The 27,654-nt window shown below is 48.0% G+C and overlaps 1 protein-coding gene across 10 annotated transcripts in view; it reads right to left on the bottom strand.

The window, feature by feature from the left end:
- Positions 1-27,654, bottom strand: part of LOC132908754 (uncharacterized protein CG43867) — a 98,453-nt gene that overhangs the window by 27,101 nt on the left and 43,698 nt on the right. The window contains exons 1-2 of one of the 10 annotated variants that reach the window (XM_060963042.1): positions 13,875-14,795; positions 9,006-9,147 (exon numbers count right to left, since the gene is read on the bottom strand). The exons of 7 other annotated variants lie outside the window; for them this stretch is intronic. In XM_060963042.1, coding sequence (XP_060819025.1) covers positions 9,006-9,080 — 75 coding nt within the window. In that variant the 5' untranslated portion in view covers positions 9,081-9,147; positions 13,875-14,795. Of the gene's footprint in view, positions 1-9,005; positions 9,331-13,874; positions 14,796-24,180; positions 24,269-27,654 lie in introns of those variants that run through there. 2 more of the 10 variants (XM_060963044.1, XM_060963043.1) reach the window with 2 other exon arrangements.

Here is a 27,654-nt window from a genome sequence, read left to right as displayed (position 1 = left end):
TATTTCATGGAGGGTCGCAGGGTCGGCTTTTCGGTCACGCGTGAAATAAATGCAGGGTTGGAAAGCTAGCGAAAGTGGCTGTAATAAATCTTGGAAACGACAGAAAGCGGAAGAAAAAAAGGAAAGGAAAGGAAAGTAACGCGTAGAAAGGGGAACGAACGTCTTCGCTCGGTTACCGCGTGATGACGATCGCAAACGTTCATTCGTTACCTTTTACTGCCTGCTAGTTAATGCGTTTCAACGGCAGACATTCCTCCTCGATCAAATTCCCAGTTACGAAATATTCGACGGAGATGACGGAGAGCGTGTCTCAGTTGATAAGCGACGCTGTGTCACGATAACTGGAATGTGAAGAGGCCGTTTGATGGGAGAAATCGACCGGGTATGTCGGTTCGCGCGAATAATGCTCTCTTGTATATTCGTTCGGTCGTTTAATAGCCTTTTACATAAAGTACGAATTCGCGCGAGTCAGACATCCGAGAAGGTCAGGGGCCATCGACGAAGCAATCTTACGGGATCATCGGATAGCTGGCTGGTTTACACTCAGCCAGAATTTCAATGCTAATGCGTGGCTTCGCAGACCGTGCTTCCCTTTGACCGTGTTGCTGGAACGAGTATCCATTTTCATAAAGCTGGCTGCATAATTCCTTTAACCAGCCAGCTTAATGGGTTCATTTTCTAGTAGAATATTGAGTTTCTTCGCTAAGCTATCTATCGTAAAATATGGATAAACGTTTTCGCATAAAGAGCCTTTGCCATTTTACTGTAACAGAGAAAAGAATTCGCCTGCAAAGCTACGCGTGAATGCATTATAGAAACGAATGGAGATGCGCGAGGGCGGTTTAAACGCTTATCGGTGTGAGAGGATGGTCATGCGAATCGTTCTCCATCGATGGGACGAGAAACGAACGAAGGATCTTCGCCCGGAGGTCGACAGGGTGGATGGAGAGGTTCGAGAGAAGAATCGTTCGGGGCGCGAGATAAAGAAACGAGGCACCCAGATGTGTCCCGCGTGTTTTATTGCCCCTTACGCGACCAGGCCACGATGGATGCCGATATGGTTTCTCGTGTGTTTCTTCCGGACCCCTGAAATCCAAGTGGGTTTGCAAGTTCGAATAAATTCTAGTCGTTTGCGCGATTTTTCCTTTCCCTTCGGTTGAAATTCGATTTGATTGAGCCTGGATGTTTCGCGTTGTTCGCGAGTCGAGATAATCGTTCGAGGAAAATGCTCATAGGTTTTTCTCTATTCCACGGTTGATCTCGGAGAATGTGGTGAATTGCCGAAGAGAAAGCCGAGATAGAGAAAAGCAGTCGAAACTGGAGAAGATTGTTAAATTCGAAATAGAAATGAATCTCGTGAATGGAGAATTCGACCGTTAATTATTTCAGTAACAAAATAAACTTGTGGGGGCGATCGTCCGTGATAATTTGAAATATTTGGTGCCGCGTGTTGCCAGCTGCATACACGCCGGCTGTTCACCAATGCGGAAGGTGCTCGGCCACGGTTTCAAGGTCACCGGCACCTGTCCGTTCGGCCGCATACCGGCTGGTTAGCAACCTGCCCAGGCACTTTCTCCGTTTCCCCGGCTGATATTATGCCCGCACGCACGGTAGGCAACCGAGCGTGCTCGCCTCGTTATGCATTTTTCAATGAGGCGGGTGTCCGCCTCGAGCGAGCCGCCCTTGACTTCGTCCGTGGCCCCTAACCCTCTCCACCGAGCTTCCTCTTTTCTTTCCATCTCTTGCTTTTTTATACCCGCAGCGCGTTAATTCTCGAACAACTCGTCAAATATGAACTCGACCAGAGTTTCCGAGACAGGGTTTAACAGCATCGCGTGCCGTTTTTTCGCTCGATCGACTGTTAATTTCACGCGTTTGTCGTGCGTCGCGGTAACAGAAGATACAACAGATATTCCTCTCGTCTAGCAAATACTCGACGAGTATACTCGACGTATTTCGAATCTTTACGTATCTTCGTACGTCTTTATGTATTTTATATACGTTTTATTGGTTCGGCAACTAAGGAAATGCGGATTTTGTCAATGCCAACTAATGACAAAATCCGCATTCCTTAGTTGTCAGCACACAGGACCCGCATTTTCTTAGTTGCCAGCCCATACGACCCGCATCTTCTTAGTTGCCAGCCCATACGACCCGCATTTTCTTAGTTGCCAACCTAATAAAATTCGCATTTTCATGAACTTTGCCAAATGGATGATATATTGGTTCCTAAAGAGATATTCCTCTCGTCTAGCAAATGCTCGACGAGTATACTCGACGTATTTCGAATCTTTACGTATCTTCGTACGTCTTTATGTATTTTATATACGTTTTATTGGTTCGGCAACTAAGGAAATGCGGATTTTGTCTCGCACGTCTACGTGGATATCGTAGAACAATGTGTCGATAGTTTAGAATAGCTCAGGTCCAACCTTCGAGTACCTACGACGGTATCTAATAAATCCTGCACCACAATTTTCAGAGAAACTTCAATTCACTGCGATTAAGTGGCCCCAGACTGATTACAGAATGGAGTAAAAACAACTGAAGTCCGGGAACAGGTACGGTACAATACCAGTTTTCTCCTCCATATAACCCTTATATTTTTTCCCTCGCATCGTGAATTTCGTCGGTGACCTCGTGCACGAGGGAGGGATTTCCTCGATGGAGACGGTCGAAAAACTGGGAAAACATGCCTTTCAACTTTGCCGTGTATCCCTGCAGGGATATCCGCGGATTCCGGGGGTGGGAACGGTCCAAGGGCTCCGAGGCTTTACCGCCCTTCGCGTGGTCGCCTAAGCGGCTTTTTGCGGGACGAGCGGCTCTATTTCTCGCACGATTCGGAGAAATATGGGACCTTCGTTGACCGTCGAGGGGGGTGGCTTGTACTAATTGAACCTCCTATCTAAAAAGAAACGCCGTGAAGAGCGTGGCGCGAAAAACGCTGTTCGACGTTTAACGTTAGCGGATAAGCGGCTAATTGGATAACTGGCGATGAAAGTGAAATTGCTTGGCAAATAGAATCAACGATGCCGTTAAATTGGAATTCACACGGAGCTTCGTTCGAACGAATTGCAGAGTTTTTTTAACGCGCGTTTCAAGGTGTGTCACTCTTAATGTACAAGACTCGCACGAGTTTGAGGATTTGTTTAAACAGAGAATCGAATCAGAAGTTGCTCAAAGGATTGCCGCAAAGGACTGAGTAACTCTGTCCAGTGTCCGTGCGAATGCAGCGGCAAGAAGCAGCGAGCAAGGAAACAGGTTAATCTGCAAAATTCGATTTCGAAATTTGCTCATCCACGGAAGCAGAGCGAAGATCGAGCTACGTTTGCGGTTTTCGTCCTCTGGCAGGATGTACATATATCACAGCTGGTATAATCGAGTCGGACGGTTCGTTCCGACGAGATTGAATTAGAAAGCGTGCCGCGCTCTCGGATGTTGTCGCTCCTCTTGACGGATTAAGATGGAACCGCGTTGGACACATAAAAATGGATGGACCGATGGAGGACAAGGTGGAAAGAACAGCTAAGGGGATCGGAGAGCATCGAAATAAGGGACAGGGATCTTCGATCTCGCTAAGTAACGAGCCTTATCGCTCCCACCGCGAGCAGAAGCTTCTGCGATCAATATTTGAATAAAGCGATTCGTCGGTAGAGAAATATTTGACGGCGAACCCCGAGCAAACAACGAGAAATCAAGACTCCGCTTTCCGGAAAGAGAGAAACAGAAAGAGAAAGAGAAAGAGAAGGAGAGAGGGTTCTCTTTCCCATTTCGAGATCGCTACAAGATCGCTTTTCCATTTCGTTAAAAGGCTGCAGAATATCGTTACCAGGAATCGTTCCAAGTGTTTCGCCTTTGAACCGGCCATAATTGCTCGGTGCTCGTAAATTTCCGCGAAACGTACGCGCGAGGACAGCGTTAATGATTCTCGGATCGCATGGGTAATGTCGGGATAAGTCCTCTGGAAGGGACGTAGAAACGTGGAAGAGGCGGTACAGCCGTAAGAGGGGAAAGAAAAAGAAAAGTAGGATATTCAAGAGGCGAAAGAGAGGGGTATAAGCCACCCTACTCTATCTATTTCTATTTTCTGCTTCTCAGAGAAGTTATCGGGCCGGATGAGTCTGTGCTTAGAGGGGGCTGGAGAGTCGAGCTGGAAGAGCCGCCACGCCAGCCGCGCTCTTATTATATCGATGGCATCAAGCCGCCCTAGAAAAGCCCCTGATATATTCTCACGATTTTCCGACAAAGCGTTCTGCCGTTTCGCGCCAAAGTGCTCGCGAATAGTCTCATTTTTAACAAGGAGGGATGCGAGGAGGGAGCTGTTGTTCGTCGCGAACGCTTCCCGGTCAGGGGTGCGCAACCACGATCGTACGCGAGAATTTTTCCCTCGATCCTTCTCTTCGGTTAAAGGATACGACGTATCTGTAACTTTTATCTCCGATAGGTTTTTCCAAAATGCGAGACAGCCTATTTTGAAGTTGATGTTTCTTTATTATTATACTTGTCGAGAGCGAATACCTACACATACGGCGATTACCAACTTCCAAAGACTCCTCCTCGAGTTCTATTCGGAAAGCTATAAGTCAAGCGCCTAGAGATCTTCGAAGGATCTACGTGCCTCCGGTTGCGCGAAACAGCCGAGGAAACACGCTTCCTCGGACGAGGCGAGCGTGGAATCCGATTCCGGAGGGTGGTCTATTTACCGAAGAAGAAGGAGCGGAAGGAGCAAGACGGTTAGCCGGTGCACGAGCGATATTTGTTTCCGTCCTCCGACCGACTGATTCTCCAATTCGAGCTACACGATTCATTACGTTTGTCGTCGCTCGTGTCTTATATTGTATTATACTTGGTCGTCGTTCACGGAACTTGGCGGTTTTCTTCTCTCTCGTTAGTTGGCCATTTACTCGTTCTTGGTTGTCCATCCAAAAATTGAAATCGATCTCGAGTTAGCGGTTAACGAGCTACGCAAACGTTTTTCTCAGCTTCCAAGTACTTTCTACGCCTACGATGCCTGCACTTTCCGAGTTTTTCGCTCCAACTTCCATCGAATTATTGGCAAGGCAAACTCTTAGAATTTTTGCCGAATTTCCTCGGAGCAACTTTCGGAAGATGGAAACTCGGCAATGAAGGGTTAAGATAATATTTTTATATAACAGAGGAGGATAGCGTTGCGCACCTCTGCCTTCGTCGAGCGGAAGTTGGCGTTCACGGAGTCGCTGCCAACGCAATTTCAGCCAGCTGGACGTTTGCCCCACTAAGCGATACGAGCAGCCATAGACAGAGAGAATTTTTCATCCGTTAAGACGCAACCCCCGGAGAAAGGGTCGATCCGACGGTGCAACGACTACGGGCTATACGGAAGCTTTATCATCGTCGTCGTTGTCACCCGTCGTTTCGAGCTTTTCCACGTAGCTTACCAACTGTTAGCCATACACCGGAAAAACGATGAAACGGAACGTTTTAAATCCAAATGCAAAGTGACTGTTCCAGTATTAGAACCAAGTAGTTGCTCCCATTTCCATCCGCATTCAAACGGATGAGAAATAGCCGTACGAATTGCGGGTTCACAGAGACTCTTCTATGCATATAGAATATTTTTTATGAATACGAATCGATAGAACGAAGTCTCGATAACCGATTCTAATTTCCCCCGAAACTTTTTGCATTACGTCGGCAGGCGGTTCTTCCGCGACCTCGGCTCCAGCGAATTTCCTCCCCGAAGCGAATTTCCTATCCAGAGAGGAGTTTTCGAAGAGCATCCCAGCCAGATCCGGATCGTTGGAAATTAATCTGGTCGCTCGGGAAATCCGGGATATATTCTTAACCGCGCGCGAATCTCGAATCGCTACTCGATCCGTTATCCATTTACGAATCTTTGCCCGGCTTCGATATCGGTCCAAAGAAAACGCTAATTGCGTGACTAATTGCGAAGACGCTGAACACCAGACTGTATCTCCCGTGACAAAGGTAATTGCACGGTAACGAAGAGACAATTAACTGCTCCATTCTCGCGGACAAATGGTCCCGCATTACCGGTGTCCCCTTTACACGCCTAAACACAGCAACAGAGGCTTGTGCGCGAATGCAGAGGAAGGTGGTCGCGTTATTTAAGCGTTATTTTACGCGGCCAAGCTTTGCCTATGCAAATCCACGTCGGCGGATTATGTATTCCATGCATAAATTATAAATACGACATAGGTACGTGGCAGCGGCGCAAAATTTTTACTCTCTTCCGCTTTGTCGAACGTCCTCGCGTCTCGTTTCGGCGTTGCGTTCTCTTTATGAATGCCAAAGATCTTCCTTTCAGCAACTAGAGAAACCTTCCTGTTCCATCGAACGAAGATCTTCAAGGAATGATCCTCGTTATAGAAAACTTATTCGCGATTCTGTGTAGGATGATTTTTACGGTTTATAAATCGTACCAAGATTGCAAATAAAAGTATTACGTTCGTACAAACTGGCAACAGCTTGTAACGTTTTGTAAACAGGCGCGGACGCCATCGTTGCTCGATCAAAGTTCAAAAAATCGCGTTAACACGGCGTATTTTACGCACGAATGTGACGTTAATGGATCTCTTTGAACCGTGTTTAATCTTTCTCTGGGCGGGCAAAAAGTAAAAAAGGAGGAAACGCGTCGCGGGGATGGTTAATTCGTTCTTTTTAGCGTCAATTACTCGGTCGCCGACGATTTTTCCCGCGCACTCCAATGAATTGCACGCGCGTCGAAGTAATGAAAAATAAAGGGGCAAAGTCGCAGCCTTAACAAACGCCAATTAAAATGAAAATAGCCACGACGTAGCAGCGAACCTCGCGGAACAAACCGGCTCAGGTCGAGGAGAGGGCGGTTTATAATTTCGCCGTGCTTTTCCGCGGCCATCGGGCATGAATGTTTCATGAGCTCCGCTGAAAACGTTCAAATCAGGAACAGCTGCCGCCGAGGAAAAGATCAACCGTGTCGTGACCGGTGAAACGTCCAGGTGAAAAATGTGGTTGTAACCGTAGGAGAAAAGAAGAGGCAGAAGAGTCCAAAAAATTTGTAAAATATCCTGTCTTCGAATTTCGTCGTATTTTACACGACTCGAACAAGATGAAGATTCGAAGATCGAGCACCGATGGTCGATGAGGAAATCTACCAAAAAGGAGAAAGGGCGAGGGGAGGGAAAGAGAGTCGAGAAAGAAAAAGTCAGCGAAAGAGATTGAATCTATCGTGCAGAAGCGAATAAAGCTTTGCCGTTCGACAGACGTTCTATCTTTCCGGAATCTGTCGCGCGGCAGCTTTGCCCGATCATCGGGAGCTTTTGCTTTTTTCCCTCCTCTTCCCTTCCTAACTCGACTAAAAGCAGAAAAATGCAGAACGCGCGGAGACAGCTGGTGGCGAGCGAAAAAAGGCAGCTAATACGCTGGCACGAACGCTCACGTGAAAATCAGCGCGACCGTTTGACGTGGAAAATCGTCAAAGGGGAACGACAACTTTCCCCTGTGCTACATTAAAGCTACATTACTGCAGCTATGCGAACCGAGCTTTTTCCTCCTCTCCTGGTTTCGTTCACTCCAGGCTCTCTTGTTCTCTATCGCATCGAGCAAAGCCAAAGCTAGAGAGGAGAGTCGGAGAGGAGAGCTCGCCGTGTGAAACGCGTCGGAGAGAGAAGCGTTCGTCCAGCGGACGTACTAGGGAGAAGTCGGTAAAAAGGAAAGAAAGGAGAACGCAACTCGTTTAAAGAGACCTTTTTCTTCGTGGCAAACGCGGCCACCGCGCTTCGTCATCGATAAATCCGTATTCTCCGTCTCGATCTAAGATCGTCTGCTGACCGAAGATTGAAAATTTAAGAAGATTAAAGTTGATTAAAGATTATCTACGACAATGTGGGGGATGTCTTAATACATCGGATAACATCGCAGGTAGTTTCTACGCTCTAAGAACAGACCGAACTTTGTTTTCTTAGCATACATTCGTGATTTATGGCTACTCCAGTATCAATATTAGCGTTCGTCAGATTCTACACGAAGTTAGTTGTTATATTAGCAAAATGGGTATAACCCTGTGGAAGCTCGCGTTTTGCTTTCAAAATCCACCTGTCCATGGCTATCGCACGTCAAAACATCAGGTTACAACGGATGACCGTGCAGCGAGATGATTTAGCTAAACGGGAGAAAGTTGGTGGCATTCTCGGAGCCACCGGCTCGCTTCCTGAATCAATAATTCCTAAAGGGTACTTCCTCGTTTTCGTTCCATCGGATCCCGCTCATTTGTCCACACCCACTCGACCCAGAGAGAGAGAGAGAGAGAGAGAGAGAGAGAGAGAGAGAGAGAGAGAGAGAGAGAGCAGGAGAAGAGCGACACCCGTTTGTTTGCTCCCCTTTTGCCACCGGCAAAGAAAGAAAGAAAGCGAGATAGGGGGGCGTATCGTTTTCACCGACATTCGGCCGACGCTGTTCTTTTCGACCGCGAGGGGTGAAATTATGGCGGGTCGCGTGGAAAAAACGCGACACGAGAGTCCTCGATAGTCCTCGATGGGCGAGGGGGACTTTCTGCTGAATTGACCATTAGTGCGGTTATTAGGAGGGCCAAGGGGGGTCCGCGTACATGCATGTATATGTATTATATACATATACGTACGTGAGGAGGAGGAAGGCTTTAGAATCGTTAAAGCGCTTACGCTAGAAAGGCTGGCTCTCTTTCTCTCGTTCTCCGGCACACATGCGTGCAGGATAGTCGCTAAGTGGTCCATTCAGCGCTGCCTAACGGAATACATTACAGGAAGTAGCAGTTAAAAAACCTTTTCCCCCGGCAACCCCCACTGCCTGTGCGTCTTTGGACCCACGGGACGTAGAGTAATTCTTGCTCGTTAAGCCGAGTTATTATATCTTCCTAATCTGTATTACGATGGCACGCGTTCGGGTGGATACAGAGGTACGTTCGAGCACGAGCAGAGAAACGGCGATGAACGTAAACTGAGGGAAAACCTGGTGTTACATAGAGTCGAAAGTTGTTGGAAAGTTGTTACCTTGCGGAGCATCTCCTCGAGCGACTCCATGTCCAGGGCGGAGTTGTTGTTCTCCGTACGTACGGGTTGAACCATTTGTCACAGTTTGTCGTCGCAGTTGGCCGCTTTCTGATCGCACTGTTCACTCGCGCGTCACTAGTTCCTTTGGAGGAAACTCACTCTTGACCATCGGCGTCCGACGCGAAGCAGAAACGAGCGGAACACGGAATATCGAAACCACGCCTCGTATCGAGCACGATCCAAACACGATTTCTATCGTTTGCTATTCAATGCCATTCGACGATCCATCTGCGATGATTTATACTCGGCGATCGAGAGAATCTCGATCGTACTTTCCTAACCTGGAGAAGATAACAACCGCCGCTAGGAATTCTAGAAAGCTTTCGAGAAGTCAGAAGAACAAAAGAATCGAACCGTAGTTCGCTAGAACTAATTCCTTTTACCACAAAGGAGCGCATTACATCTACCGTCCAAGGGGACCGTAATTTCTACTTAAAGTTTCCATCCTGCTTCCGATCTTGGAAGCTCGTCAAGAACCCCTTCGAGTCTTTAAAATGCTTCAACGAGCGCTTTGAGCGTTCAAAAATTGTTCGTAACAGCCGAACGAACGAGACCGAGAAACTGGTAGAAGGATTGGTAAAAAGAAGGGAAGGAAAGAGGCGGGAAGAAGACGGTTTCAGGCGGTCTCCTATTTTAACCGGCATATAAATTACGAACGGTGAGTCGACCGAAGGAGACCGAAAAAGAGAAAGAGAGGGAAAGAAATCGTTCTTGTCTTTTTGGTGGTGCTTTCGAGCTTTTCGTCGTGGAAACATAGCAAAACAATGAGAGAAAAACTGGCCATGGGGGCAAACGACGAGCACCGCGAGAGCATCGCGCGACGACGTACGCGTCGAGGGTGTTGGCGCGCACGAATCGACTATTTTCGGGCGGAGGATATTTTTAAGCCCCGTTTGGAGCACGAACGACCGATTTCCAAGGAGAAAGAAGCTCGTTTCCCGCCCCCGTGCCTCGCGTCGAATAAACCAAGAGGGGGACATGCAGTCGACGACCGTCACGGCCGATCGAGAAAGAAAACGCATCGGATGTGTGCCGTCTTCTTTGCCTCTTTGTATCTTCTTTTTCGTCTCTGCTCGCCGGGGAGCATCGCTCGCACCCAACTAATTAAGCCTGGCCATTGAAAAACGCGCCACAGAATTTTCTTGCCGTCTGTTTTTCGTCCGAATCTCCGCGAGTTAGGTTATTTTACCTCGTCGTGATTTCCTTCGAGTTACCGCGATTCTCTAACTATGTTTATTATCGCAAGAAACGTATCGATTCGTTCGTCGGAGCAACGAGTGGGGAATTCTAATCTAACAATCTGACCACTATACATACGCGTATATTTGCTCTTTCTATACTACCACGCGCGTTTCACGAGGATTATTAGAAACTCTTCTGCACAATTTCGTAATTTTTAGCTGACGTTGCACGTCCGAGTGGCTACTAGACACATAAACTACACGCTGACTCGAATCTGCAGCGAACGATCTTAAGAGCAACGCGTGATCTTAGTGACAATTTTATTGGCTCTACCTGGCAGATTAAAAGCGAGTCAGCGATCGAGAGACGTTAACCGCTTCTCGGTTGGAAATTCAAGCAAGGCGCGTTATCCGACTCGGACGAGACGAAACGCGAATCGAAAGGCAGTTATTTGGTCGTATTATCCGGCACGTTGGCTCTTCCCTACAGTTATACGAGTTTCAGGTAGTTTCGGGATTTTTACAGCAACGGATATCGCTTGGACAGAAGGGTGTTACGGCCTATCGGTAAAACGGCGAGCCTTGTCGCGTTTTCTCGAGAAGCACCACTAAAAAAAAGAAAAGAAAAAAAGTTTCGTCGTAAAGTCGATTTAATAAAACTGCTACAACCTGACTCGCGTCACGGTCCCTTATTAATTCTCTCGAGTGGACGACCGACGAGCATTCGTTCGATTCTTCGAGCAACCGTGACACGAAGGTTTCGTTAATTACCACGGGAACGCGTGAACGAAGATGCCTTCGCCGGTTAATTTCCCGCGAGAGACGGTACCGCGACACGATCGATTCAATTTTTCAGAACGATAGGTCCGACCGGAACGGAAATCACTCGGATGATTCATTCGCCTTGATGTTCCATTTGCCCGACGACTTTTAATCATTTCGCACGAATGACAACAATTTACGATTGGAAAAGAAATTCTTGGCGGTTGGATGCCGCGTTCCCACCGTTCGATGTTTGAGCAGCGCTCGTTAATTCGCGGACAGGCCCGAAGTACGGGTCAAAGCGAAGTTGCTCCTAGGGGCATTTAATTACCAAACACGCTAGCTCGACAGGGTGCTCCGCAAACACGTAAATACGCAGCCGTTCGTCGAGCTTTCGTTTATTTTCGAACGGAGACCGACGGGTTAATGTATTCCGCTACCTCCGCAAAGGGTGGAAATTTCGCGATGTGCCGCGAAACTGGTTCCTTTTGCTTCTCCTAATTGCACCCTTTTGCAAACTTTCCCTTTCCGTCTGGTGTTTTCTCGGATACACCGAATCTTAGAAAATCGATATCACTGTTTGCAAAACAGGCATCGATCCTGTAGAGAGGCGCGGAGATCGACTCGCGTTAGAAAGGTCAGCAGCCCGGACTTTTCACTCCATTAATCGCAAACAATCGACGGATCGGTCAGATCTCGTGGCGCTTCCGTCGATTCGCCGGTTACGAGAACGCACTGTTCGTCGACGTATAATAAATGGATAGACACGGTGAAAGGCGCGTCAAAAACGATCGAAGCCGAGAGGTGATTTCGCTAAACCTACGTTTCTTTTTGTCGATTTATCGCGCGTTCCACGAAAGAGGAAGCAGACCCGTGTGCTTCGCCACTCTCTTTCCAACTTGTGCCTCTTCTTCTCTCGAGTTTTTCCACGTGTCTCTGTCCGCCGAGCGATCGACCGATGTTCGTTCGAGCTCTCGACACGAACCGAGCCGACGCGTTTTATCTCGACTCTGTGATCAAAGCTTAATTGAAAAAGGGCCGAACCCATCGCCACCCTACCGTCACCCCACCACCAGCATCGCAGCCGAATGGAAACTGATACCGACCAAATACGATCGACAATGCAGCCTTTTACCTCTCTTTCGGCGCGTACAACTTCGGTATTCGCGAGCTACTCGGCTAAATCGACAGATTAAATGCCGTGGACAAAGAGCGAGAGAGAACGCAACGGGGAAATGGAGAATGGTTGTGCAACCGCCTAGCCACGTCCAAGGTAATTCTCAATGGCGACCGCGTAATTCCGATATTATCCGCGATTACACGTCGCCTGTCTTCATTTTTCGTGTATCTCGATGGACCCGGGTCTTTGTCTACCTCTGCTATGTGCTTCGATCGTCCTATCTATTAACTCTACAATTCCCTATATTCCATCGATTCTATCGAGACGTACGATTTATCGGAGGTAACCAGATAATAGCGCGTTGTTTCTTTCATGGACGTTTAAATCGCTGTACCCTTTATTACCGATTTAAAAAGCTCGTACAAACGAATCGATAGAGCGCAACACCTGTCCTGACACGGAAAAGGAATAAAGGTTCATCCGGGCGCGAAATGCATTCCAAAGGACAGCGATGACAAAAGAGGCTGATGCTCGGTTGCACCCGCTCACGGATCCACGGGCCAGGGTCCTCGAAAGAGACGTTGGCTCAGCACACGATCGCTCAAGCACCCTGCTAATTGGCTAGGAACTTGAGCCGAGACCGATTAATTACCAGCGCGAAAAGATCCCTTGATTTTTCTCGCTCGGCCGTGAGCCGTTTACCTGCTAATTAGTATCGTCGGCTACGAGGGCTGCTAATTATCTTAGCAGCTGCCGGCACGACGCGTGTCACAGTCGTCGAGAGAGCGGATTCGAATACTCGTGTCGATCGACCCTTTCAGCCTGGAGAACCTGTCGACCGTTTGCCACCTGCCATTCGATCGCTTTTCATGGTGCTTGATGACACTCGACCACGATTTGTTCCATCGAGAACGACAAAAAGCCTGCTTGAAAAAGTTAACGCAGTCCCCGTAAAAAAGAAAAGAAAGGAAGTTAAACGTACAAAGGAACCGAAAACGAAAAAAAGCTATATGGCTGTTCGCTATCAACCTCTCGACTTCGCGGAACAAAACTCGTTCGACGTCATAAACGAAAAGTGCAAAGACACTCGACAGAGATCGAGACTACTTTAGCATCCCTTTCTCCCAAACTACATCGATACGAGACAAAACCGATACTTCCTGGATTCCACGTTACCCTTCGTAATGGATCCTTCCATAAAAACACGTAACTCTATAAACAGGTTTTCCGGAGCAGCCCTCGTGAAGCTGGCTGTTCACCGGTAACGGTGAAATATACTCGAGACGCGAATAATTCATCGAATCGCGGGTAACGTCCCGTATAGTCAGCGAACGGATGAATAAACGATGGGGAAAAATGGTGCTCGATACAGAGCGGATGTCGTGCCGTAGCGTCCGCGCGAATCGTAGGTTCGCGTCGCGTCGCGTCGACGTGTCGATTCGCTCGTTATTAAGCCGGTCGCGTGCGCGCTCTCTTCTGGTTTTCGCGCCTCGAACACAACGCGAATACCCACGCGTCGTTATCGTAACTTCATTAACCATGCGTTAACGAAACCCGTTTAATTATGCCGGCGGGCTCGCGGCGGTCGGACAGCGATTTTTTTAATTAAAAACCGCGTCATCGATCGACCGACGCGAGCTCTCGTCGTCGGTGTGCAAGGGCGGAGAAAAACGAGGACGAAGGTAAACGCGTGTGTGCGCGCACGGTAATAACGAGAGAATCGCAGCGACAATTAATTACCCTTACCGGTGGTGTCTTACGATCGTCATTTCACGGGCCGATTAAGCCGCGCCAGCGAATAAAAGCGAATTAAACCGCCGCACTTTCCTCGATAACGGCCTACCGAACGACTCGCAGTCGAATGTCTTCTATCGACCGATATCCGCCTCCTTTCCTTTTACAAATTCCACTGAACGTTCGATTAATCGACGCGGGATATGAGTTCACCCTCGATATCCGACTCGTAAAGCAGGTACTTGGAAATCCTTTCACCGATAATCGAGTTCCGAACAGTCCATCGGAGTCATCCTACGGTTGGTCCCAGAAGGGTCGACGATCGTTGGACAGTTTTTGCTCGTCTAAATCCACCACCTTCTCTACTTGGAATGCGTTGTCGGATGTTGTCAGCTCGTGTCACTGAGTATCGAGGGAGAGGGGCGAAGAACGTGACGCGTCGCGGCAAGGCCGGCCGGAAATGTCCATCGCGAGTCACGGAAGCGTCAGCGTGCCACGGAAGCGTCAACGTACCAGAAGAGGAGTCGAATAGAGAGGGTCGGAAAGAGAGTGGGGATGATCGCGTGTCTCGCAAAACGATGATCGATCGAACGACAACGAGAGCGTGCTGCTCCGGTCGCGGTTCACGGGCCACTGAGAGGGAACTTGTGTTCTAGCGTCCAAGTTGTGCTCCGAGCCACCGAAGAGACAGAGGGAGCGACAGAGAGGAAGAGAGCGTGCCGTACGTCACATGCGCGTTGTAACCCCAAACAAAAATGCCGGCTATCCTCGTTCCACCTGGCCGAACTCGGTGTCTGCCGTGTTCTCTACCTCGCTGCTCCTCCACCGTGAACAACAATAACAACAGCACGCGCGCCGCACGGGGATGCGGCGGATCACTGCAGAATACGGAATCGGGAGTTCTGCCAAACTGTGCCCGCAACCTCTCCTGCCCTCCTACACGCTGCCGCGTCGCCTTCCCTTCTTTCCTCTGTCTCTCTTGTATCGCGCTGACAGCCGCTCGTAATCACCTTTTTCACGCGACTGCGGCAACTCTTGCTTCGCCCACTGTACACGAGCTTAACTCCCACTTTCGCTGCTTCGGCAAGGGGTTACGTAACGGATAGGTTAACCGAGTATCGGGATCGCTGGGAAGGTGGGACGGTGACATAGGATCTGCATGCTCGATTGCGTAATACGTGTGTGCGCGCTTTTTCGCGATAAGCACCAGATCCTTTCGAATAGGTAGATTCCAACACAGTTCGACAAACACTGTTTGACACGATCCAACTTGGGGTAGGTCGGTCCGCGTGAATCTACCGTGGTCAACAGATAGTTGGAACGTGAGTCTACCTTGACCGAAATAGTAGTTGCAGAGGGAAATTGAGAGATGGTCGATAGATGTAACCTGTAGACGCGAAATACGTGTCCGGAGACTCGACGCCTTGCATCCAAATCGAAAGTCGCGCTTTCACGGTGGATTTCTATTTAACCGAGCTTCGATCGATCGATCTAGATACGATGCTGATAAACAGATATGCGAACAACTACCTTGCACAGCCAGTTCCAAAACGTGTCGCTTATTCTGCATTGGGACTCACCTGCAACAAAGAGAAAGCACATTTCTACGTTAGCGTTTGGATTCGTTGGAAGCTTGAAAAACGCACTTGAAAAAGCCCCTCGCTTTCGACGAAATCTCGTCTCCCCTTTAAAACACTCGAGGAGAGCGATGTTTCGACGGCGCCGTATCACGTAACGTTATTGTTCTGACGCGCGTCACCGCAAGAAACCGATAGCGGAAGCGAACACGAGTACCGAGACGCGTTTGATATTCGGCGCGCGAGTTAGACAGCACGGAAACGTGGCCAGGATGCGAGCAACCAGCTGGAAGCCGGGATATCTCGACTCTTGGTCATCCGCGTGTCACCACGGACGACTCGTAGTGACGTCGTTTTACGGTTGACATCGACGACCGTCACTGACGGGACGCATATAACCAGGTTTACGCGCGACCAACACGACTCGTCGCGCTTTCCGCTTCGCGCCGTAATTGTCTGGAATTCGAGCGACGCTATTTCCGATCCGAAATTTCCTTCTTTCTGTTTTACAAGATTTAATCGTTACGCAACAGTGGATCCAACGATGATGATCTTTTGGAAATTACCTCGAGGGGAGAAGACCGTGCTCGGGAGAAAGGTAAATTGATTTTAAGTGGTTCGAGCGTGGGTGGGTTTGATGGTTTTGGCAAGTTTTTATTTGCCGTGCTGGGGTGAGGTTTAGAGGCTCGTGAAACTGTAGAAACTACCAGCCGGGTTTTAATTGCGCAATTTGGAATGTTTTTATGGGTGCTTGAGGGGTGTTTGGGTGGAATTCGACTGAACGAGAAGATGGGTGCTAATTAATTACGAAAAGAGTTTTAAAACGCGTCGGTCGAATGAAGTTTCGAGCAAGTATACCGTCGAATAAACGATTCAACGAGGCTCGAAAACTTCTTTAACCGTTTTTGTATTTTCCGAACGACTCTTAGGAAGAACGATAAAGATACAGACAAGGGGAGAAGGAACGAAAGAGTTTAATCCCTCGAAGAGGATTCATTGTCTGTCAGTCGATCGGCTCTGCAGGCGCTTGAAAACTTTCTTTCGAGTCTCTCGTTCTCGATGATCGTTCGATCACCGTCCCTAGTACATAACGAAGAAACACGGCTCGTTTAGATTTCCAAACGCGTCCGGAGATCCAAGAATAAGACGTGTCGGTTGGCTCGGCTTAACAGGATAACCGATTTAATTTCCCTCGACCTCAGCTGAACGAATGAAATATGTGCGAATCTCTTAATCGCGGAAAGGTTTAACGAGATCCGTAGACGTCGTAAATTCTCCCTTATTTCCAAATTAACCGAGCAGGCACGAGTATGCTTTTATTTGCGCGAAATGAACGCGCGTCCACGTTCAAACTGACCGCCGACAATATTTTCTGTCCACTGGCGTGGCCGCGTCTTGCCAGGCTGAGGCACGCAGCAACTGGGCCGGAAGTGGCTATTACGCGCGAGGAAAATTAAGTCCCGCGCATAATCGAGCTCGACGAGTCTATCGTGTTTCTCGTCTTCTCTGTTCGTAGCGCGTTAATTTCCGATTGGATACGGTGAATAGACGTTCGATCTTTTGGATCGCTGAACCGAAACTGTAATTCGCAACCCTTCGCTCGCAGGACGGCGTATCCATCGATCGATCTGCACGAGCTCCTCTGCTTTAATCCTGACGTAGAAACAACAGAGCTACGTTGTTCAGCCATGACAGATAGAACGATGTAAACAAACAAACGTGTAAACAACTAGATAAATAAAAACGCAAGCAAGCGAAAATGTAAATGAATAAAAATGTCAACGAACAAACAGGAGGAAGAATAAACATTTTAGAATAAATTGTTGCGAGATGTTCGTCCAAGCACGAAACGTAGAAACTACAAGAACAGACAGGAGTGAACGAACGCCAGAATTGTAGGGAACGAATCATTCGCGTTCCTGAGCACTGCTCCATCAATTTCTTCCTAATCCTGAGATCTCGAACGGTTGTCGTGCACAGAAACGTCCATCATACCAGAGAATCACAACGAAACACGCTTTCTTCCCCTTTAACAGAGACTAGGATCTCGATCCTTGTCTCTTCCAGACCAACTTCTACCCGCCCACGTGTTCTATGCGATCTTGGAAAGCGCGCTTCGAGTGCCTGGAAAGATGATTAATCGATCCGATCGGTTAATTAACCGATGCGGTTTCATTAGAGGGGCTACCGGTGACCGACGGCTATGCCGGGAATTTTCGCGAAATTCTCCACCGACTCCAGAGCGCAGTTCGTGCTATGAATTTTGAGAGGCGATCCGGCCGCGCCCACGCGTCGTCCCGCATCAACGACGAGCGTTTTTTTCAATTACTCGACCGCCCAGGCGACCGGCGACGTCGTAATTATCGCCGACAACTTTGCAACTGGGTCAGGACCGTCGTTTAATCGCGGATCAACGACGTTCTCCTTGCGTGGCTAGTGGCGAGCGAAAGAATTTTTGCGTTGGACGACGGAGAATTCCATCGAGCCAGCCACGTTACCGTTCCGACCAGCTCTCGAGAGCTGCGCGTTCTTAGGTCACCTTTATCGAACGATTTTCATCTCCTATCATCAGCGCGAGAGACAAAGGAAACTTTCGTCTGGAATCTAACGCTAATGGACGTTTTCTCCAAGTTATCAACGTCATTCGACAGTCGAGTGCTCTTCAACAAGGACAGGGGTGGGGAGCAAGAAACGACGAGGCGAAAGAGGAAGCTGCGTATTTTCCCGCAGGCCATTGCTAATAGACTCATTAGCTAGGCTACTTAGCGGAGCCCAGGGTCTGGAACAGACTCGTGGTTGCGGTAGACGATCTATATCGGATGATCGATACACACCGTGTAACTCGTGCAATAGCGAAAATCGATAAACTCGTGCCGGCAATAGCATCGACCGCCAACAACAGCTTAAAAGGAGACCATGTAATGCCTTTGAACGAACCTTCCTGCCATTTTTTACACCGCCGTGTCTCCGAAAGTTTTTCACGGCGGCGGTGCAGGAATGGAAGCTGAATAGAACGACAAAAGGCGACCGGGACCAATAAATTTCGATTCATCGGCGCGGCATTCGAAGTTCGGCAGCGTCTAAGGCACGCAAATAGAGGCTAAATCGTTTTCACCGGAGCTTCGAAAGGAGAGGAAGCCTGGTAGCGCCCTTTTAAAGTCGACGTAAGTGGATTTTCGGCCAAAATCAGCGATAAACTTGTCGGCGTCCCCGCCCCTTGCCAACCGGCTCGCGAACAAAATCAATATTTAATTCTGCCAACTTTTCCCGCTGGCTGATAACCGGATGAACGAAGAATGGAGCGGTAAACAGGAAGGAAGGAAGAAAAGAAAGAACGAGGTTGTGGAAAACGGAAGGAGAAAGAGGGGCCGCTCGGTGGGGAAGCGGAAGTTCGATAAGACGTACCGAAAATCGTCAACCAAGAATCTATCGTCTTACGATTGTACGTTCACGGGTGAATTTTTTCTCCAAACGTTTTTTTTTTTACTTTTATTTTTTATTTTTAGAACGCATGATACATCGAAAACATGTTTGCACGAGGTGTATCGGTTTAACTTTTGCGAGATTAAATATTGCATTTTGGCAAGAACTTGCCAGTGCGATTAAAACAACGTGGAAACTTTGGTGGAACAACGGGAGACTGATATAATTAGCAGCGCGCCAATAACCTTTGCACCGGCACCGTTGAACGTTTAACGCGCGACGTGGAACGAGGCAGAGCGTGATTTCAAAATCTCACGGCATAATTATCGGAATGTAAATGCTGCATAATGTAGTTCCATTTAGTTCGATAATTGGTAAATGCACGGAGGCGAGGCGCACCGGTCGCGGCGGCTTTAATTAAATTTTCGCCTAGCCTCGCCAGACCGACCAAGTGCTGAAAACGATACGCTTTCGACACCGTAAAAAATGTCCGATCACGTTGTTCCTCTTTATCCTTCACGGATCCAATTTTATTCTTCCTTGAACAAATACCAATTTCCAGCGAAATTTCCAACAAACTCGGACTTCCGAAAATGAGAAACTAGCTACACTTACGCTCGATTTAGGACCGCTTTTATACTTCCAACGGTACGAACTGTACATCAGGGACCATAGCGTTCTTGTAATTATCACAATTTCAATAAAAATAAATTGCCAGCCAGAACGAGGCCACGTACTTCCATTTAGATCCCAGGAAACATTTCACGAAGAATCCTGTGGCCTCGCGAGAAACGTGTCCGAAAGCAGCCATAAATTGTCAGGGAAGAAGAACGATATATCTAGTCGAAACTGCGGCGAGGGTTCGGAGCTAACCCTACGCACGGTCAAACAAGTCCCAGGAACCGATAGGCGTGCGCGTGATGAAATTTAATAACGCTCCCGTGTCCGTCTTACAAACGAGCCCGATTAATTCCTCGGATAAGGCTAATCATCGCGGCGATCGTAGCGAGCAAAACGTTCGCGTCTAGCGCGAGGCTCGGTTACCCCGCATCCCTGTAAACGCAAATCTAACGAGTCGAATCGGAGGGGGAGATGAGAAAGAGAGACGGTCGATAAGGAGTGCAGATAAGCTTCGAACGCGGCGGCGATTTTTTCCCAGGCAGCAGATAAGCCGGATATTCCGGGGGCCTCGAGTTTCCCCCCACGAAGGGTGCGCGGACGTTGTCGTGGAAAATTCGGTCGCGAAACACAGCCCGTAAATTGGCCGTTTGTCAGTGCGTCTATGGTCGACACACCTATGTAAGGGTCTATGGGCCTGTGTAGTCGGGGAAATAGTTTGTTGTCTGCGTATAGGCCAACCAATGATGCGACGATAAATCATCGGCCGCTGTACGACCAGTAGTATACGTGCCGTCATTGATTTCCCTCCGCCGACACGCGCACCGGTTGCGTCTCGCGATTTATCGCGACCGTTATTGTTCTGTCAGCTCGTGATCGCTGAATTCTCCGGAAATTCGTGTTAGGATAAATACGCAAAGTTGATAGGGCATTATTAGAACTAAAGGATTTCGAAGAATTCCAGGTATTTAAAGCCGAGTGGATTTCAAGCGAGTACGAGCGTACTTGGAACGGACTGACTCATTGGCTGATTGATCGAAATCAGCCAGATTACGCGGGCTAATGGTTTAAGCATCCCTCGAGTCGGTTCTGCACTAATGTAGTGCTCTAGAATACCAAGTTACGACGTCGTTGCTCGATCAACTAATTTTGATGGCAGAGACTCGGCCAGCCTCGCGTAGCTCGTTTACGTACGAACAATCTTGAGTCTGATACGTTGGCTTAACGTTTTGCAGTATTTCCAAACACCGCGACCTATCCCTTGGAAACTTAGAAAATGTTGAATCTGTCGTTAGTAACGAGAAGCCTAAATATTTCGGATACTCGTCCAAAAATGTCGCCAAAATCATGGTCAATGAGCTTTTAATTACGCAAAGTATGTAGAATTTCGCTACGATCGGTCTGAGTAGGTCGTTAGACGGGCTCTTCGAGTACGTCCTTCGGCTTGTAATCTCCGCGAGAGGTCTGAACAGGTATAACGAGGAACCAGCGAGGAGTACGGCGAAATCGATAGAATTAATGACTCCGCGGCTATATAACCGGGTAATATTATCCCTCGCATGGTCGGGCTGCGCGCGGGATCGCGCGTTTCCACGGGCTTGTTATTCCCGCCCGACTTCCGCTCGATCGATCCTCCTTGACGATTCCTCGAGAGTCTCGCGCCCGTTCACCCCTTTCGTCGCGAAAAACCTACCTCTATAGGCGTCTCTAGACGCTGTATGCCCGCAAAAACCTATCCCGATGGCTCTGTTTTCGTTCCGGGATCGTTGGGAATTGCCGTGAAAGATTAATCGAGTTCTCCAAGACGAAACGCGTAGCGTAAAGCTTCCAGCGATGTTTTGTCTACCGTATCAGCCAGCTAGCTACCTAACAAGCCTTTAAGTGAACGATCGTTTCAACTTTCGACGTTATTTAGAAACGAGCGAGTCTGCTCAAAGAGATCGACGATCGAGCAGATTATAGAAGAAAAGATCGACGCGTTTCATCGTGGAAGAGAAAAGCCTGTGTTTCATTGTGGATCCGATGGGAAACTCATCGAGTGGCGGACTAATCAGTCTCGTATCTTGGAAGAATTCTTCTAAAGGATCGGTGATTAGCGTTGAAACTCGCGGCGGGCGCGGTGATCCTATCGTTATGATGAAAATCTTCCAACGCATCAATCTCCGAACGCGAGAAACGAGAAAAAGAAGGAAAAAGAGAAAGAGAAAGATGGAGATAAAGAGAAGGAAAGCGCCGACAAAAACTCGACCGCCATCGGAGATGAGAGACGGTGTAATCAACGCGTTACATTCGACAGCGATTCGAAAACGCGACTCGACAGGGAAGAATACAGCTCGGTAATTTATATTTCTGGTGCGCGGATGTGGCGCACAGGGCCACGAATGGGACAAACAAAAGCGACGTGTAAATAACGAGAACGCTGATGCTTTCCCAGCCACCGGATGATCGTCATTGTTTCAGCTACAGGTACTTCTCGTTGTTCGCGAGATGGCCGACGAGAGTAGAGGGTGTGGGGCCACTCCCATTTACCCGTTTTCGTTCGCTCACGATTCCTCGATTACAATGCCTCGCGAGCTTTCCAGCAGCATTAACGGAACACTGCAGCCGTGTGCGTTTTATTGCGGTTCGCATTAACAATTTAACGTGCAGGAATTGAAGCTGCCATATGGAAAGCGTTCACCATCCTAAGTGAATAATTGGAACGCAAATGGTCTGGTTGCTGTCGGCTTCTTCTACATTTACGGAGTGATGCAAGAGTACGGTATGAACCTGTTTATACGAATTTGTCAAGCTACAAATAGTTCATACAGAACCTCGATTAACTGGCTTGATCGGGTGACAAACAGTCAAGATAAATCGAGGTTCAATGGATAATCACGGGATCAGGGATAAGCGAGACTGTGTTTTCTGTGCTACGATAACCTTGATATTTCTGGGCATGCATTTTCTTTTATGATATAATCTTTTCATTTTTTTTTTTTTTTTATTTATGATTGCAAGGAAAAAAAATATTTGGTCGATCGGGTTACTGGACAGGGATTCGAACTTGGATCTTCAGCTGGCCAGGAAGGTGCTTCCTCGATTAAGTTACCCAAACTGTCAGCTAATACTTTCATCCTAAATTCTGAGATTGTTCACTGGATGTTCACTGGCTGCTTACGTGATATAATTACTTAGGATGTAATAATATATACTTTCAATTTTGCATTTACAGGTGCTTCCTTACGCCAATTTTTTACTATCGTTAAACTCTCTGATAAATTAGGTATGTCGTCTTGTTGACCCAAATACTAAAGAGCAAAATCGAAGCACCTTCTTTACGACGAAGTTCATCATCTACAAGTCCATCGCCGGGATCATTTTATATAGCAGCGATCATATCTGCATCGGTGATGTGTGAATTATTAGCCACTTTCTTATCGTAACTCACAACCAATAATTTTTATAGATTAATGTCTCTAACGGTAGATTCACCTACACCGAAATCAAGAATCATCGATTTCAGTGATTCAACCGAATCTATTCTTGTAATATATAATATAATATAATATAACAGTAATAATAACTGTCGGTACTCGGATGGTATCGTGCAACTAAACGACACAACTTGTTATGTACATAAGACGTACAAGCGAGCGTTTGTTACTAATAAACGGAAGACTCCGGATAATCGAGACCCCTGATAATAGACATCTCGGTTGATTGAGATGTCGAATAATCGCGATCCGGCTAATCGAGATCCTACTGTAATTGGAATTCGTATTATAGAAGTTCACACTCAGATTGGTAGATTCAACCGCCGGTACTTCGTTTAGTCGACCACTAACTAACATCTCGTTCAAATAAATGAGATTCTATTGCAAAGTGCATTTCCATACGTAACTTCAAAAATAACCAATTATTACTAGAAAATTAATAAATTTTGCGGGTTATCTTGCACGAATATTTTTGAGAATTTCTCCATTGTTTTTTCATCACTCTGTACAAAAGTTTCCCCCGAAGAATATCAGAAACTGCCACTTGGTATCCGAGAGGAGAGCGACATTGCCACGATAGTATTCAGATGGACGATTTGCACAGCGCGATCCAATATTTAGAGGACGCATGTGGCAGTCACGTCGGTTCGTCTTTCATCCCCGAAGAACTCGCGACCACCGACACGCAGAGAGCTCGAAGGAGCTGCCCTAATAAAAACTGCATCGTAGCATGTCGCGTTACACTATTTACCAGCGGAATCTCGAGGATCGTGGCCGTGTATCGCGTGTAAACGACGCCGGCTCGAAATCCGCGGTTACGTCGGCATCGCGCTGGGAACTCTACTCCCTGCTCCTCGGGGAATTCCCGACGTCTGCTTAGCGCCTGGCCCATCCCCGGGATTCCCGGCTCCCAATGACACGCCATTCGTGTCAGTACTAATCCGGACTAAGGAGGTTGAATGTAGGATTGTGGCCATTAATTCGAGCCACCCCTCGTGGCGAGCAGCCCGGCCACCGCAAACAATTCCGTCGCCACCCCTCGCCGAGGTTATCGGCGTCGTCCCGCTTCGCTCTCGTCGCTCGAGGATCATCGAACGCATTGCGTGATCGAGGATCATAAGTGACGGAATTGACACTCCAAAGATCGTGCTTACGAGCGCTTTGTTTTTAAAGGGAGAAGCTTTTCAAGAGCACGATACACTTGTTCGAAAGGGTAAACCGTACCTTCGCTAAGGGTTAATCCTCGAATCGGTGAAATATCCTCCACAGTTAACCGTTTCTGCACTTTGATACTGATACAGGATTCACGAGGTTGCTCGCGGAAGATGCTTCCAGCACTGAGATCCGGATCGAGATGCTGTTAGATTAGCTTTGTTGCCTGTTTACTACGTCTAAAAATACAGCGATCGATACGAAGCATTAAGCGGTCGGGGGTCAAGGATGAGGGACGCGTGACAGGGTTGGTTCCGCGTTGAATTCTATTCCTGTTCCAGACGCCATTCGCCGCGTGACTCGGTTAAGCTCGTCGATGATCCCGTTCGTCTTAATCCGAAGCATCGTGTCAGAGGGTTGAAGAGAACGTGACGGTGTAACCGATCGAACGAGCGTGAAAAATCCGCGAGGAATCCGCCCGGACGAACGAAGGCTTATCCGATCGCGGAAGAACCAGCAGCAGGAGACATCGAGAGGGGATCGTACAGGGTGATGATGAATTACCGGAGGAACCATCCATCATTGTCATAAACAGCGCGAAGATCGCCGTTCCGGGGAGCAACCCCGAGCTGCAGGCGGCCCCTTGCTAAGATAATTACCGGCACCTTCCAATAATAACCTCAGAACGCCGGTGCTGTCAGTCTGTTAAGTATTATCGCCCGATTCCGCCGGGCTGCAGCTTCATTCGCCAAAATGTAACGACCACGTGTACAAACGGCGGAAAAAGTGTGGGTTATATGGCGCCTTCTGTGACATGTTTTGGTGAATTTGCAGGGAGATCTCAGGAATACGTTTGAATAACAGCCGAGTGAAAAACAACGTAATCTTCAGATCTGCGAAAAAAGATCATCAAGGACGCTAGGATGATTCTACGGTTCTAGACTCTACGATGTTTTTACGAAGTTTTTCTACTAATAGAACTTCAGATGTTTCTCTCTTTGCAGTCGTTGGAATCACGCGAGAGCTTTCGCTAAAATTAATACGATGTTTTAATAACAAAAGTTTGGAAATTGTAATAATAAAAGTTGGAATAGAATTAAATTTTTGACGATACGTATTTCTTTGACGCAACACGGCGCCGCGAACGGTAATTCTACGACTGTGAACATTTATTCCCCATAAGATGCTACATAAACGCACGTGAGCGTGGGACACGAGCGATATTTCAGCGACGCTTTCCACGAGGCAGGTAGCCGGATCGCTGGCGGAACCGCAGCGGATGCAACGAGCGCTGACAATATACCTATAAAACCGTCGTCGTGGTCGCGATCTTCGTTATTCTGGCGCTATTTTCGACGGCGTTTCCGGCGACGTCGTCGGTGAATCAGCGGCCAGACGAGTGGAAACTCTGCGTACGGTAAAACGCAGCGAACAGAGGACAGGGAAAGGGAAGTGTACTCGGTGTGGGTGTGCTTTTATTATCGTGTCATCCCGTAAGTGCAGCCGGTCCTCTCTCGTCGTTTCGTATCTCGTCGTCGTGCTCTGGCCTCGTTCGCTTTTTTTCTTTCCATTCTCGACGTCCAAGAGCCTCGCTGCGCGCACGCGATAAGCGGTTTGTTTGCATTGACCGTCCATCTCGATCGCTCATCGTTCAATCGCGGCGATTTCCAACGACGCAACGGATGTCACGATGGTTGCTGTCGATCGACCGTGGCGATGTCTATGAAAGGACGGACGTGGGAATCGCTGACGAAGCTTTCATGTGGCTGACGAATACTTTTAACCCTTTACCTGACGATCTAATTCCTAACTCGCGTGTAATATAGTCGATAAAGTCTTTTGCACGCTGTAATGTTCATTTGTAGGCTACCAATTTGAATTAGTAGATTAAAAAAGTTCATCGATCGATTTCCCTGAGAGGTTCGATCCGTATTAGGTATGTTGGCAAATACACAGGTTTGCGGTCTCCACGTTGGAATAATTCAAAAGAAATGTATGTTTATTAAATAGGAAAAGATACGGATACTCGTTTGCATACTAATAAACGACGGAACGTGTCGTTAATTTTCCATCGTTCTCCATCGTCCGACAATCACATACCTCGGAATCGCATGGTATTTTATGGCAGGTCCTAATGAGGTTTCCCTACGACCGAGATGAGTAAGTCGCGGTAGTGATGCGGCAAGTTTTTAATTAACACGTTGATGTACTCGTCACCGAGCATTCCAGGGAACAACGGGTTCGGGCTCGTAATTTCGGTCGCGTCAACGTTACGTCGTAAAAGTTGGTTCCCCGGACAGGCTCGTGTCGTCCGTAACGGGGCGAATAATTCCGGGTAGAAGCAACGGGAAAAGAAGCCGTCAGCTTTACGATGTAACAACACCGAGAACACCGCTACGTGTTGATTAAAGTTACCATGGTTGCTTATTCGACGTACCGCTAAAAACGCCTCTGCTATCTCTGCACCACGCGCCAAACGATCGTTTTAACGACAGTTGTAAAATATGGCGATGCATGAAACTTTCTACTTTCCTCGTAGATCTTGCAACGATTCGAAGAAGAACCAAAACTCGATCGATCGAAGTTCGAGATACTGCAGGTAGGATAAGATTAGAAAATTCGAATCATCTTGATACGCAGATATTTTAATTGCCCATCGTTGAGAGCAACTCGAAGATCCACCGTGTCAGAAACGAATCGTACGTGAATAAGTTTTACGTTTAATTGGCCGTGCTCGAGAATAGCGTCTGTTACGCAATCGTACGTATCCTGGCTTCTCCCATGGGGAACAAGCAAAAAATCCCAGGGAAGACCCCCGAAACGAGGAGTGAAATACGGGTGTTGCGAGACCGCGACGGATATCGATGCGACAATTTCCATGGAGAGTTGTTCCCCGTGAAAAGTGAAGACGGACGAGGGGGAAGAAAAGCGAAAGTAGAGAAAAACGAGCGTACAGAGTGAGGCAGAGAGCGTGCAGGAGGAGGTAAAAGGAGGATCGAGAGGGAGAGCCGCGTTCGAAGAGACGGCCGGTAGTTTAATTTATAAATAGCGCTGCCGGGAACGGACGCTAGCAGTTAATAAGCCCCTGCTTTGAACTTGCCACCAAGTGCGATCGTTCATATCCAGCGAATGGATCGATTCGAGACTCACGCGACGACTTGTACTAATCGTCGCGATTAACGATTACGATCCATTCTCGCGTCCGTTATCTTTCTCTCCGACACGCGTGCATACGCGAAACAATAGCGGGTGCATTAAGAAAGCCACGGAAAGAATAGAGGCCTGGTCTGTCTGTGTCTGACAATGGCAGACGCGTTCTACTGGCGCCAGGGCGGTACGCTCACGAATCACCCGGAAACGGGTGCGTCGTTTAGATCCATTTGCAAAAGCCAGCTCGCTTCAATTTCCTACCGCCTCTTTCTTCCTCGTTCCTCGAGATATACTCGAACGTATAAAACGGACGGTACGCGACCAGACCTCGAGAAAGGAAGGAAGAAACCTCGTCGCGTCGCGAGAAAATGGTTAATCTCGAAAAGTTGAATTTTT

The sequence above is a fragment of the Bombus pascuorum genome, chromosome 7, assembly GCF_905332965.1.
Source record: "Bombus pascuorum chromosome 7, iyBomPasc1.1, whole genome shotgun sequence".
Classification (NCBI taxonomy): domain Eukaryota; kingdom Metazoa; phylum Arthropoda; class Insecta; order Hymenoptera; family Apidae; genus Bombus; species Bombus pascuorum.
Note: the sequence above shows the minus strand (reverse complement) of the source record. Positions and strands in the feature narration are given on the sequence as shown.